At 35.4% G+C, this 15358-nt stretch overlaps 1 protein-coding gene across 2 annotated transcripts in view; it reads left to right on the forward strand.

The window, feature by feature from the left end:
* Positions 1-15358, forward strand: part of UBE3D (ubiquitin protein ligase E3D) — a 159112-nt gene that overhangs the window by 33810 nt on the left and 109944 nt on the right. For both annotated transcript variants that reach the window (XM_047101326.1, XM_047101325.1), the window contains exons 5-8: positions 1204-1273; positions 9928-9997; positions 10983-11091; positions 13932-14095. In XM_047101326.1, coding sequence (XP_046957282.1) covers positions 1204-1273; positions 9928-9997; positions 10983-11091; positions 13932-14095 — 413 coding nt within the window. The remainder of the gene's footprint in view (positions 1-1203; positions 1274-9927; positions 9998-10982; positions 11092-13931; positions 14096-15358) is intronic.

The raw sequence follows: 15358 nt of genomic DNA on the forward strand, positions 1-15358 counted from the left end.
TGAGGTATAATTGACATATAACATTATGTTACTTTTAGGTATATAATCCCATATATGTATATGTTGTAGAATTGTGCATATTGTACATTGTACATAGAATGTATATATTATAGAATTAGATGGATGCTAGCAATTTTAATCTGCATCCCAAATGATGAATTTGGAGTTTTACAGTTTAGGAATGCTTCAGGAATTTCTCTGAGAGCACTATCCAGTTTTTCCAATTATAATGAATATCTTAAGTAGAAAAATGTGTTATATGAATGTGTTAAATTTATTTATTTTTTAAAAAATTTTTAATGTTTTTATTTATTTTTTGAGAGAGAGAGAGAGGGAGAGAGAGAGAGAGACAACTGAGAGAAATGAAGACAGAATACGAAGCAGCCTCCAGGCTCTGAGCTGTCAGCACAGAGCCTGACGTGGGGCTTGAACCCATGAACCATTAGATCATGACCTGAGCCAAAGTTGGAACGACTGAGCCACCCAGGCACCCCAAATGTGTTAAAAATTTTTTTTTTTAATTTTAAGTTTATTTACTTATTTTGAGAGAGAGAGCATAAGCAGGGTAGAGGCAGAGAGAGAGAGGAGAGGGAGGATGCCAAGCAGGCTCTGTGTGTCAGTCCCGAGCCCCATGAGGGTCTCAAACTCACTGTCCTTGAGATCATGACCTGAGCCAAAGGCAGCTGCTTAACTGACTGAGCCACCCAGTTACCCTGGTTACATATTTTTGACTTCTGGTGAGGGCCTATGAATTATAGATTACTTTTACATAAGTTACACTGGACTAGAAATCAAAATAATGGCTCTAATTTTTGATTCTCCTGTTTGCAGACACATGAATTAGAACAAGTCACCTACTCTCTCTGCCTTTGTTGCCTGCCATCTACTCATTCTAAATGATAATGTGTATTTGGAAGTACATTTTAGAAATGTAAAGTGCTTCTTTTTCGAATTATTTACAACAGATTATCAAGAAGTGGTTAGGTTTGGAAAAATCAGTGTGTTCATTATTCTGTCTTTAGATCTGAAAAAAAAATCTCTGTGCGTGTGAATTATGCATACAAGCTAAATGTGTTCTCAGTATTTAGTAGAGGGCAAAATAAAATGTAAAGTTCAAAGTATACTCTAGAGACTATGTTAAAATTATATATTCCTTTTAAGAAAAGCTGAATGACATTTAAATGACATTTTTGTGTTCTACAGAAACCAAAGGCAAATACCAAAGTAATTTGTAAGCGTTGCAAGGTAATGTTGGGAGAGACCATGTCATCAGGTAAGAATTTCATAATAAAAAGCCAAAATGATTGCCGCCTTATTAAAAACGAGTAGAAGGAGATTTTATAGAAATCTGTGTGAAAGATAGATAACTAATATATGTTGTAAAATTGATGATTTTTAAAATAGAAATCAAGTGACATATCATCAAATATGCCAAGAAGTTTGTGTATTTTGACCTTTATAAGTACATAGTATTGAGTTTTAAACTTAGGTTGGGTCATTTTCAGTATTTCATATCCTCTTAGTGGATATAAAACTACAGTATAAAGTTTGTCCTTGGGTCTTTCTTAAAGAATATCAGGGCTTTTTTCTCAGTACAACTCCTCAGTCAGAATTGTTGGTTGCTAGAGATGATGAAGAAGTTTTCTTGGCTGCCATCTGCCTTAGGGCTGTATTTTGGGCTGGGGGTTGAAAGAGAACTTTTGAAATGGAAGAAAACATATTCTGAGTTTCGTGCTCTGTTCTATTCTCTTCCCGATAATTACATTTATATAAAGTCTATGTTAAATCACTTTCAAATATAATAAAATCATGATAATTAAATTGCAGTACTATTTTTTTTAATGTTTATTCATTTTTGAAAGAGAGACAAAGTGTGAGCAGGGGGGGAGCAGAGAGAGAGAGGGAGACACAGAATCTGAAGCAGGCTCCAGGATTTGAAAATGTCTGGAGAGCTACAACATGCTGCATTAGCTTTATGGATGACAAATAATTGTTTTTAATACAATTAATTAGAAATGTAAGTAAAGCTAGTGCACCTAAAGAAGGCAGATGGTAGTGTTGTTTGTTTCTTAAAATCATCAGAATCTTGTAAATAGTTGACTTGCTCAGAGTGAACAGAAAAGAAAGAATGAGCAGTGGTAAAGGATGCCATCCCCAGTGTCACTTTGGAGAATGAAAGCAAGCCCTTTAAGCAACAACTTAGAAAGTTTTAAGGCTTCCAGTCAAATTAGGCAAATTGATTTTTTTTATAATTTTTATTTTTTTTTTATTTATCTTAGAGAAAGAAGAGAGAGACAGAGTATGAGCAGAGGAGGGGCAGAGAGAGAAAGAGACACAGAATCTGAAGTAGGCTCCTGGCTCTGAGCTGTCAGGAGAGATCCTGATGCGGGGCTTGAACTCAAGGAGCATGAGATCATGACCTGAGTCGAAGTTGGCCCTCAACGAACTGAGCCACCCAGGCGCCCCGATTTTTTAATTTTTTATTCTTTTCCCTTGTCCCTGAAGCCCAGTTAAAATGTCAGTTAAGGAATAAAAGATATGTATATCCACAGAGACCATGAGAAATTGAGAGGAAGTGACAGTAATGTAAACAAGAGATATAAGCAGACATTTTTGGAAACTGTAAAGCTGAGAGGTGTGGGAACACACTTGGCAGTGTGGAGGAAACTGCAGTCTCAGTGTCTGCAGATCATCTGAGTGAGGAGTGAGCCAGTACTCGCGGTAGAGCCTCAGTGCTGGTCAGAATTTGGAGGCAACAGGTAACAGGGAAAGCAGTCTGAGACAAGGGGCTGGAGGAAGGATGGTTAACTCAAAATTTTTATATGGAGCTGTAAAACTCCTAAGATTCCTGTATTTGCAACTTGCTTATACTCTCAAGGTAGGAGATTAGAGGACTCTTTTCTTGGAAAATGAAAGAATACCAATCAGAGAAGAGATTTGCAGATACTCTTTCAGGGGTCATTCAACAGTAAAATGAGCCTAGATCTAGCCATCCTACAGTCAACAAGCCTTGTACCTACATGTAAGAGTTTCCTGTCAGTATTTTTTTTATTTATACTTAAATATGAATGGATTGCTGAGAATCAAAAAATATTAGAGCAAACCTCCAACTAAGAGACTGAAGTAAATAATCAAGTAAACAATAAAGCACCAAGAAAAACAAATTAATGTATAAAACAGAAGAATATCTTGAACAAAAATAATGTTCTTAGAGAAATGAAATAATATTGTCTCCATAATTCAGAGAATATAGAATTAAAGATGTGACTGCTTAAAAAAAGTAATGAAAGGACTAAAAGATAAACTTAAGGAACTATCTTATCTCCTAAATCAGAACCAAAAGTCAGATATTGAAGATTGGAAAGGAATTGTGGGAAAAAACCATCATGTAAACAGAAGAATATCTTGAACAAAAATAATGTTCTTAGAGAAATGAAATAATATTGTCTCCATAATTCAGAGAATATAGAATTAAAGATGTGACTGCTTAAAAAAAGTAATGAAAGGACTAAAAGATAAACTTAAGGAACTATCTTATCTCCTAAATCAGAACCAAAAGTCAGATATTGAAGATTGGAAAGGAATTGTGGGAAAAAACCATCATGTAAGTTTCCTGAGGATAGAGATATTGTCTATCTCATTTATCACTATAACCTCAGCATTAAAACAATATCTGGCACATAGTGGGTACCCAATAAATATTTATTGAATGAATGAATGAATGGAGACTTTTAGGATATTCAACATCTAGCTACTAGAAATTCTAGAAAGAAAGAATATAGGGGCGCCTGGGTGGCGCAGTCGGTTAAGCGTCCGACTTCAGCCAGGTCACGATCTTGCGGTGCGTGAGTTCGAGCCCCGCGTCAGGCTCTGGGCTGATGGCTCAGAGCCTGGAGCCTGTTTCCGATTCTGTGTCTCCCTCTCTCTCTGCCCCTCCCCCGTTCATGCTCTGTCTCTCTCTGTCCCAAAAATAAATAAACGTTAAAAAAAAAAAAAAAATTAAAAAAAAAAAAAAAAAAAAAAAAAAAAAAAAAAAAAGAAAGAATATAGACAACAGAGTTTAGGAAATTATCAAAGAACAGAAATACTAAAAACACATTACAAGGCTATTTTCCAGAGCTGGGGCTTCAGTTTCTCAACTGAAGGGGCCCACGACATGTCCAGTATGATGAATGGGATGGGAGGGCAGCTACCCAAAGCTGCATCATTGAGTAATTTCTGAATACCAAGGAAGAAGTTTCCAAAGGAAAAAAAAAAACAAAAAAAAAACAAGTAGTGAACAAAGGATTAGGAATTAGAATGGCATTGAACTCTTTTTTTTAGTTTATTTATTTTGAGAGAGAGAAAGAGCATGTGCACAGGGGAGGGGCAGAGAGAGAGAGGCAAAGAGAGAATCCCAAGCAGGTTCCGTGCTGTCAGCAGAGCCGACATGGGACTCGATCCCATGAACCATGAGATCATGACCTGAGCCTAAATCAAGAGTCAGTCACTCAACTGACTGAGCCATCCAGGTGCCCCAAGAATGGCATTGAACTCTTAACAGCATTGTTGAAAGCTAGAAGACAATGAAGCAATGCCTTCATAATTTAGAAGGAAAAAATATTTTTAATCCATAATTCTGTCACAAACTATCAATCAAGTATGAAGATAACACATAGACAGACCTCAAATTTACATTTTCCTTAGGAATGTGATATAGGATATATCTCACCAAAACTAAGGATTTAACCTGGAGAGAGAAGACATTGGTTTTGGGAAACATTATCTAACACAGATAAGGGAGTCTCAGAGTGAGGGACACACAGCAGGCCTAGAGAGTAACAGCCTGGATTGAAACAAAAGGAGAGAAGATTGCAATAAACATGTTTTCAGTTACAAAATGAAACTGATACATTCTTTGATGTATATGACCACATGTAACAGTCTTGAGATAAGCCACTCTATCATATGGGAAGAATTAGCTAAAGGTGTTTGGAAAACTAATCCAATGAAAAAGAAGTTATGCACTACAGGAAAGCAGAAGGTTGAACAAGAAAGGAAACATTTCCATGGTATTATAGCCATAATAACGTGAAGTTCAATAGGCAAAGGAGAAACTAGAAATTTAAGAGGGAGATTTTGGAAGCAAAAGGCTAAAGACAGGCTGAGATGATAAGCTTTTCACACAGTTCTGGCTGACTGCTAAATGCACATAATAGATGCCAGAGCATCTAATAAGAATTGAAAGCTTGGGGAGACGTGCACATTTTCCCATGCCTTTAATTTCATTTCTCAGTCGATAACACAATTGGGCAGCAGAAGGTAAAAACCTTAATGACTTGAAGTATTTAAGCAAAACATCTCCCCAAATCTGCTGACAGCTGAACTGTGAAGGTATAGTGGATACTTCCTAGGGAGCCAGGCTACATAAAATAAAACTGAGCAGAAACATTAGTGGCTACACACTGTGGGGAGACATATTTCATAGTTTGAGCCCAGGTTAGTTAATTGACTATTATACTTATCAGCCAACAATCCTTGAAAGAACAAAACAAAATCCAGGATAGCGACGGTATATTACATACAATGTCCTACTTCCATTTAGAAATTACTAGACATGCAAAGAAGCAGAAAAGAGTGATTGATACTCAAAGAAAAAACAGGACTCAATAAACAGGTGATGAGTAAGCACAAATATTCGACTTAGTAGACAAAGATGTTGAAGTAGCTGTTATAAATATGGTGAAGAATTAAAACAAAAACCTCTTGAGTGAACTAATAGCAAATCTCAACAAATTGGAAACTTCAAAGAGAAAATCATTGGTAATTACAGAGCTCAAAAGTACAGTAAGTAAAAAATTTACTAGGTTAGCTGTACTACATATTTTAGATGGCAGAAGAAAAAATATAATCATTGAACTTGAAGGTATATTAATAGAAATTCACCTATCCAAAGAACAGAGAGAAAAAGTTCTGGATCAAAATGATCAGGACCTCAGATATTTGTGGGACAATATCAAGTGCTTCGGTAGATGTGTAAATGGAGTCTTGGGGTGAGAAGGAAAAGAATAAGTCAGGAGAAAAAAAATTGTGGAAAAAAATGGCTGAAGTCTTGGCAACTTTGGTGAAAAATATTAACTTTTAGATCCAAGAATTGCAATGAAAAGTAGGGTAAACACAAAGGACACCTCGCCCAGCCACATTGTAGTCAAACTAATAGAAGCCAAAGATGAAGAGAGAATCTTGAAAGTACAAAACATCTCTTACAGGGATTTCATGATACAATTAAGGCTGACTTTTTATGGAAATATGACAGCCAGGAGACACTAAAATGAGATATTCAAATGCTGGGGGTGGGGAGAAAAACATTAAAAAAAACAAACAAACAACTGTCAACTAACAATTCTATATCAAGCAAAACTGTCCTTCAAAAAATAAAGGCAAAATAAGGGCATTTTCATATAAATAGATGGAAGTTATGCATTACTTGCAGACCTTTTCTACAAAAAATGATAAAGTTCTTCAAGCTGAAGTAAAAGATAGCAAAGGTAATTGGAATCCACAGGAAGAAATGAAGAGCAAGATAAATAGAAAATATGTGGGTAAATTACCACAAAAGTAAACTCAAAAGTTAGCACAAAATTGAAGTCACCTTTCCAATACATTGTGCCAATTCTCTAAAATTAGAACTTTTATTTTGATTGCTTTGAGAAGTAAAGGTATAAATTAAAGACTACACAAAAAGGGAACCTAGTAGAGTACTCTCTGCACAAAAATTGGAGGTCCTAAAGACCCATACCCTTACTGTGGAGGTGAATCAGAAGTGGAACAGCCCTGTGGAATTACAGACAGGTCCTATCAGTCCTTTGGCACTTTAGGGAATTTCAAGTCTTGAACTTGGTTAGTCTGCTGTGGGCTAGCCATAACACCTTGTGCCTGCCAAAAATCAAATGCATATCACGTCCGGAGGAAAATACCTTCATTGTAAAACTCAGAATACCACAAATAATTTGTCAAGTACAGTGTTCACCATACAACCAAAGATAAATAAACATACAAGTAGACTAGACTTTCATCAACAAGAACTAACAAAAATAGCGAACAACAGAAACAGACTTCTGTTACTGGAATTTGCAGACATAAACTGGAACAATCATGCTTTCTGTATTTATAAGAGAGGTTTGAAGGTATCCAAAGGAAAAGGAGACAACAGCAAGAATATTTGGTAAAGATCTATAATGGAATTTCTAAAAAATATATAACTGAAATTTAGAATTTGGTGGAGGTTTTAATGGCAGATTAGGTACAACTTAGAGAAAGAATTAATGAATAGACAATTGAGAAGAAAAATCTGGAAGCCAGCACAGAGAGACAAGGCAAAAAATATGGGAGAAAGTAGACATAAAACATACACTGAGAAGATCTAACATATGTTTTGTTTGGTTATTTTTTATTTAAATTCCAGTTACATATAGTGTAATACTATTTTCAGGTGTACAATTAAATGATTCAGCACTTACATACAATATCTGGTGCTCATCACAGCAGGTACACTCCTTAATCCCCATCACTCATTTAGCCCACCCCCCTCTCCTCTGGTAACCATCAGTTCTCTATAATTAAGAGTCTGTTTCTTGGTTTTCCTTTCTTTTTTTCCCTTAGGATCATTTGTTTTGTTTCTTAAATTCACATGAGTCAAATCATATGGTATTTGTCTTTCTCTGACTGCCTTACTTTGCTTAGCACAATACTCTCTAGCTCCATCCACGTCATTGCAAATGACAAGATTTCATTCTTTTTTATGGCTGAGTAATATTCCATTGTGTGTGTTTGTGTGTGTGTGTGTGTGTGTGTGTGTGTGTAGTCATTCACCAGTCAATTGATTTGGGGGCTCTTTCCATAATTTGGCTTTTGTTGATAATGCTGCTATAAACATTGGGTTGCATGTGCCCCTTTGAGTTAGTATTTTTGTATTCTTTGAGTAAATACCTAGTGGTCCAATTGCTGAATCATAGGGTAGTTCTGTTTTTAACTTTTTGAGGAATCTCCATACTCTAACAGCGTATGTTTAATCAGACTTCTGGAAGGGAAAGAAATAGAATGGAGCATGGACAATATTTGAAGAGATAATTGCTAAGAATTTTACAAAAGTGATGAAAAACAGTCTACAAATTGAGGAGGTCCAATGAATTCTAATTAAATGGGGCCCAAGTAAGATAAATAAAAAGAAGTCTATAGCTGGACATATCTGAGTGATACTGCAAACAACTAAACAAAAACCAGAACATCTTAAAAACAAAGAAAAGTGACAGATCACTCTCAAAGGAACAATAGTAATGGAAGATGGAAGACAATGGAATGAATGTCAATATGTACAAAGGTTAAAAACTGTTAACCTAGGATTTTACATGATGAAAATGTCTTGATAGGAAAGAATCAAGACAAAGATAAATATATTTTCTGACAAACACTATAATAATTCATTTCTACTGGTTTTTTATTAAAAGAAAGTCTACCTGTAGAAGAATAGAATTCTACCTGTAGAAGGTAAAAGAAAATGATCCCAGATAGAAGGTGTAAGTTCAAGAAGGTTTGGTAAAGAAAAGTGGTAAATATGTGGGAGACATTAAGTGGACGCTAACTGCATAAGGCAGTAATAATAATACCTTGTAGGATTAAAATTGTAGAATTGTATTTGAACAGCGGCTGGGATGAAAGGGCTCACTTAATAATGTTAAAAGGTTCATTTTTGCATCTGATAACATGACTTCAAAATAGTAAAGTGAAAATTGAACTTAAAGAAGAAATAGATAAATGCATCATGATGGCTCTAGCTATATAATAATATGTTAAACTATCTATTGATTTTCTTGCCTTTTTTTGTGTATTACATTGAAAAATTGAAAACATTTTCAGACAGTGTACTGAGAATGCTTTTCCATCTTATTAAAACAATTAAAAATTGTTTGGCACACCGTTTTTAACGCCTGCATAGCATTCTCTTCCTTAAATGTATAATTGTTTAGCCCAACCAGTTTCAATTTTTAAACAACTTATTTTCAGTTTAATTAATGTGCTTATTTACAGATAAATTTTTATAGATATGAATATTTCTTTGAGATAAGTTCTTAGATGTTTAATGATGGTATCAAAATATATTTAAGGTCTTCGTCAAGTGGCTTTCCAGAAATCTATCGTTTGCAATTCTGACAGCAGTATGTGAATAAGTGCACCCACTTCTCCATATTTTCCTCATTGCTGCATTTTATCATTTAAAAATATTTATTTGATGCTAAAGAATATCTCCTTTTAATTTGTATTCCTTCATTATTAGTAAAAATAAACATTTTTTTGTGGATTTTGTAAATTCAGAATGGTTATGTTTATATTCATTTCTGTAAGATATTTAGTTTACTGTTTAAATTTTTCTGTAAACTAATCAGATAACCAGATTTGTTGGAAATTATACATTAGTAGACTCAGTGAGATTCTGGGAAATACTCATGTGAGGTTCACAGCATTTTTGCATGGGCTTTGGGACACCATGATGAAAAAGGCTTTCAATGACTCCTAGATTTGTGACTACTCCATAGAAACGAGGAAACTAGATGACTACTTTCTACATAAGTGGGCTATGACTGTGATGTGACTGAGTTTTCTACCTTCTGTGTGTGTAAACAGAGTGTCCTTGCACCAGATTCACTTGGGCCATGACCTGCTGAAACAACATCGAGCCCTCTCAAGTCTCAGGACTCTCCCCTTGTAGTCATCAATGCTTTCTCATCTTAATTACTAAGTCATTTGGGGAAAAGTTTTACTGAATGTTAATTTCATCAGTATACATACTGAATATTCAATTTGGGATGTCATAATTAGGGACCAACATGTCCACAATAAAAATGTTAGTGCAATGGGAAGATTTTTAATTTTCTTATTTTTTGTTTCTAGAAACCACCAAGTTTTATATGACAGAGATAATTATTCAGCCATCTGAAAGAAATTTTCCCATCATACCAAGGTATAAATAGCAAATTAAGTTTATTCTGTAATTTTAAATGTGGAGAATGATAGGTACAATTGATTATTTGGGAATTCATTTTTATTTATACGTCCTTATTGGGGAAAAAAATAAAAACCCTTGAGAAAGGCTTTTAGACAGTTGAAGCAAACCACACATATACAAGATTTGAGGATTCATTTATGGCTTGCTTACAAATTGGCATAAACAAATGTGCTTATATTAACATCTTCAAATTCTGAAAGCTTTTTGTGCTTCTTTCTATTTGCCAGATATCCAAGTTCTTACAACCTAATCACTAATAGGTTTTGAATAATTGTTTCTGTTTTAATTTGACTTATTTAAAATGTGAAACGTGGGTCAGTTTTCAAACAACTCCTGTGTTTTTTTTAAAAATGTTACTTAGCCACTAAATCCACTAGTGTTTTCTTTCTTGGAATCTTTTTAGTTTGCAAACAGAAGTTAATTATAGCGTATCTTTCAACTCATTTATGGATATCTGAAAATTATGGCAATCTGATTTTAACCTTAAAATTTATCCTCCTGTAAATACTTTGATTCTGTACCTCAGCTCTGACTTTTTGAGGGGCTCCAAATGGAAATCATTGTAGATAACTGTCTAATGTTTGGGAGGAAACATCTCTCCGTCTTTTTTAACTCACCGTTTAATGTGCTATAGCACAAGTGGAATATTAACATGTCTAATACAGTATTTTTTTTATTCAGTCAGGGAATAGTTAGGTTCAGGGTGGGAAATGTATTAAGGATTGGAGAATAGGTTATAAGAAGACTGGAGCAAACACAAATACATTAAAATATATTAAAATCCACATTAGCACAGTCTGTGAAGGAATGAGCAGCATATAGAAAAGTCTGGCTGCACACGCCTCTGCCTTTTAGGTACCCTGTGGGTATTTTTGGCTCCTCTTGCCAGTGAGAGTTATTATGAGAGGCACATTGTGAAAATTGATTTCTGTTCAAACAGGTCCCAGTTTGTACAGAGTGTTATCGCCCAGTGTCTGGTGGAACTCTCCACTGCTAGAAGCACTTTTAGATTCACTATTCAAGGTCATGACGGCAAAGTGTACATCTTGGTAAGATGTTATTTCTCCCATCTTTCTGTAGCCTGGTAATCCAGGGTCTCAGAAATTCTTTAGTCTTGCCATTCTCTTTTCTTAATTCTCAGGTCTAGAAAATAAACGATCAAATACTGAATTTGTAATATCCATTGAATTCCCAAACCAAACTCAATGACAAAAGAGCAAGTGGCTTTATGTGCTAGGTACTGGGGATATAGAGAAAAATAAAACCTGAAACCTGCTCACACCACAAAATAAAGTTTTTCACTCTAAGTTGTTAATCACTTTTCTTGGTCAGTATAACACAGTTCTGTCTCTGTCACTTTTTTCCCCCTATTGATTGTTCCGTTTTTCCTTTTTGATACTCTTATGTTTAAAATATATTCTGTCGCTCCTGTTTTTATATATATGTGTGTATGTGGTAAGAACACTTCATGTGAGATCCACCCTCTTCATAGATTTTTAAGTGCATGCTAACAGTATTGTTAATTATAGGCACAATATAATACGCAGATCTGTAGTACTTATTTGTCTTGCCTAACTTTAACTTTATACTCTTTTCATTAGCAACTCTCCATTTCTCCCTCCTTCTAGCCTTTGGCAGCCATCATTCTACTCTCTGCTTCTATCTGTTGGACTGTTTTAGATTCCTTATGTAAATGGAATCCGGCAGTACTGTCCTTCGGTGTCTGGCTTATTTTACTTGGCATACTGTCCTCAAAGTTCATCTGTGTTGTTGGATATTACAAGGTTTCCTTCTTTTTTAAGGCTGAGTAACCATTGTATGTATGCAGCACATTTGTTTTATCCATTCATCTGTTGATGGACATTTAGATTGTTTCCGCATCTTGGCTGTTGTAAATGGTGCTGCAGTGAACACAGGGGTGCAGATACCTCTTTGAGATCCTGATGTTAACACATTGATGTTTGAGAAGGAGTGGCAAGTTTGGGATAAGAGGCCCTGCAGTTAACAGAATCCTTTCCTTCATGTACCACAAGCATCTACTATTATACTGTTGCTGTTAGAAATAATGGTCTGCAGAAAAGAATTTGGACCACTTATATGAGAATCTTAAGGCCCAAGTCTCTTTTCTGCCTCCATATCTATTTTATTCAACCAGTAAACATATATTGAACATTTCTTATTCTAAAGGCACTGTTCTAGGTGTTGAGGGTAGAGCAAAAAATGCCATTAAGGAACTCACAAGCTAATAGGGAAACATGGTAGCTGGAAGGAGGCAGGGAGTTAGGTTGTTGTTAGGTGTGGCTTCATAGCTGGCCATCCATTATGGGGACCCCATGCTTCTCTGACTCAGATAATTTCTACCAAAACTAAAATACTTTTTGACTGAAGTTAATACTGAGTATGCCTGATAGTCATAGTCTGAAATTAGTTTTAGTTTTCTTTTACTGTAAGGTTTTCAAGTTAAAACTCAGGAATAGGAACTTTTAAAATCTACTACTAATATAATATTTAAATTCAAAAAATGTCTTTGTTATAAAAGTAATACATTCTTGAAACAGACAGTGTGAAGAATGTGGCAGTGGTATTCCTCCACCTTGTCTTCTCTCCTGTCTTGCTATATCATAGTATTTGAAGGTAAAAATTATTAATTTGGTATGTGTACTTCCAACATTTCCCCCCATCCATATATGACTACATGTTCATACACTCACATTTTGCTTTTCTGTTTGTAAAACATACCAGAATCATATGATGAGCATTTTTCTTCAATGTGTTTACTCCACACAGCAGTGTATCATACGGATTGTTTCTTGTTAGTGTAAATGTAGATCAGCGTCTTTAAGGTCTAGAATTCCAGTGTGTGGCTGTTAAAGACAGTGCGGCAATGAAAGTGATCTTCGCATGTGTATTTTAGCACTTCTTTAGAAACAGACCTTTTTAATCTAATATGATATTAGAATTTGTGTATTTTAAATTGATAATTATCATCCTCCAGAGAAGCTGTATTAATTTATCCCGTATAGTGAGGCATTCTTGGTACCCCGCCCAGATCCCCTTTACTCAGGCTGATACACCCATTTCCCAGCTGCTGAGAGGTGTGGACTGCTAATGGCACTCAGCTGCCTCTTCTCCAGAGACTTGCCCTTATGTGACAGATGTCACCTTGTTCAGAGAGTTACCTCTTCCCACCCCTGCTCTGGTCCGCCTACTGCCATTGATTTGACCCTGTTGTGCAAAAAGAAGGGGCCTCCTGTCTGAAGGTGGGACAGATTTTGTGGGTGGGATTCTTGCTTCAGAGCTCCCCATGGGGTAAGGCTGAAGCCAGACCGCTGCTGAGCTCCTCAATGAACAGCAGGATCCAAATCCCAAAACACTCTTCTGCCAGCAGTCCAGACCCCTCTTCTGAACTGGATGGTGCCATCTTGTTGTACTTGCAAATCTGATAAGTGGAAAAGGGTGGCAGATGATTTTCACATTTCCTTATTGCTAGTTACATTAACATTTTTATATGTTTATCACTTATTCCTTCTGTTAATTCTGTACATATTGTTTGCCTTTATTTCTGTTGGGCTGTTTTTGCCCCCTTATTGTTTCCTGGGAGCTGTATATATTATAGATAATACCTTTGTTATATACTATTAAATAGTTTCTCCTAGTTGGTTGTCTCTCTCTCTTTTTTCTTTTTTTAACTTTTATAATCTCAGTGACTCTACCAGATGTTATACTTTGAAAGACTTACTGTACTTAAAAATTATATACATGGTTCTCCTGTATTATTTTCTGGTATTTTATAGTTTTATTTGTGTTTTGTTTTTTAGTGATGGTATGAAATATGATAATGAGTGATAATGATATCCTTACACTTGGACTTTTCTCTCCGTATCTTTAGCTATGGCTTTTAAACTCAGACAGTTTGGTGATTGAATCTTTGGGAAGTTCCAGAGGTATCACAAAATTCCCTCTGTTGGAAGACATCTTAAAGGCAGATTCCAGTTCTGCCTGGAATGCTGTCAAGGTCCTCTACCAGCCATGTGTCAAAAGCAGGAATGAAAAGTAAGTTGTGTGTTTGTTTTCTCATTCCACGTTGTTTAGTTTCTTTTGCCATTTGGTGTTGAGAAATTAATGAATTAAATGGTACTATGCCACTTCCCTATTTGAAGCTTCTAGGAGTTGTACTGCTAAATGTTACGCTTTCAAGTAGATTGAATTATTACAGATGATTCATGCTAATGTGTACAAAGCTTGCTTTTACTGAAAATAATTGGTCTTTTTCTTGTAATCTCAGCTGTCTATGCATATGGCTGTAGTACTTAATCAGGCATCAAAAGCTATGAATATTTACTGATAAGCACTTTCCAGGCATTGGGGATGCAATGGTGAAAAAAACCTAGTCCTTTCTTCCTGGGATTGTCATTCTAATGGGGGGAAGGCAGACCATAAACAAAAGAGGCATAAAACCTTGGACCAATGTGGCCATGTGACTCGTGGCTCCTGCTAAAGAGTCAGGCACTCATCTGAGGGCTTCTAGCTCATTTAAGCCTAACAACAACCCTGTGGGGTAGGTACTATTATCACAAAACACAGGTGTTAAATTACTCTCCTGAAATACAAAGCAAGGTAAAGTAGTTGGGGAGGAGTAGGATGGGTGTAGGAAGTTGTCATTTTATGTTGAAAAGTCAAGGATGTTTCCTAAGACGATATTTAAGTGGAAAACTTGAAGTGAAGGAGTGAGCTTTATCTGAGAGAGCAGTGTTCCTGGCAGAGAGAACAGATTGAAGTTTATACTTGTCCTGTACTCTCCAATGGGTTTGATCAAATTTGTACTAAGAACAGAAAGATGCCATTTGTTTTCTAGGAAGTAAATACGAAATTTTGAAAAATTGCTCATCTTTTTTTTTTTTTTTGGATTATATAAGCAGTACCAATCATAAAATATTTAAACAGTTGAGACATACATAAAGTAAAATGTGAAAGTTCTCCATCATGCCCCTTTCTGGAAGTAAAAAGTATGTTGTATATTCTTCAATTCCTTTTTCTATTTATTTTTCATCTTAACATAATTTGGAAGATACATGTGTATTTTTTACACTTAAAAAGAAAGCAACACTGTGTCCTGGGAGATTCTTTACAAGTCAGTGCTTTGCATTTTATGTAATGGGTGTACTATAAATAATTTAACTGTTTTTCTGTTGATAGATACTTGGGTTATTACCATTTTGCTGCTATAAGTAACATTTCATTGTGTGTTGTTATACAAATTTGGTTTGTAATTATGTGTACTTTTTTTATGAGGGATTTCTAGAAGTAGAATTGCTG

The sequence above is a fragment of the Lynx rufus genome, unplaced genomic scaffold (genome assembly GCF_022079265.1).
Source record: "Lynx rufus isolate CCGP_SWC_20201006 ecotype Redwood Valley unplaced genomic scaffold, mLynRuf1.p SCAF_6, whole genome shotgun sequence".
Taxonomy (NCBI): domain Eukaryota; kingdom Metazoa; phylum Chordata; class Mammalia; order Carnivora; family Felidae; genus Lynx; species Lynx rufus.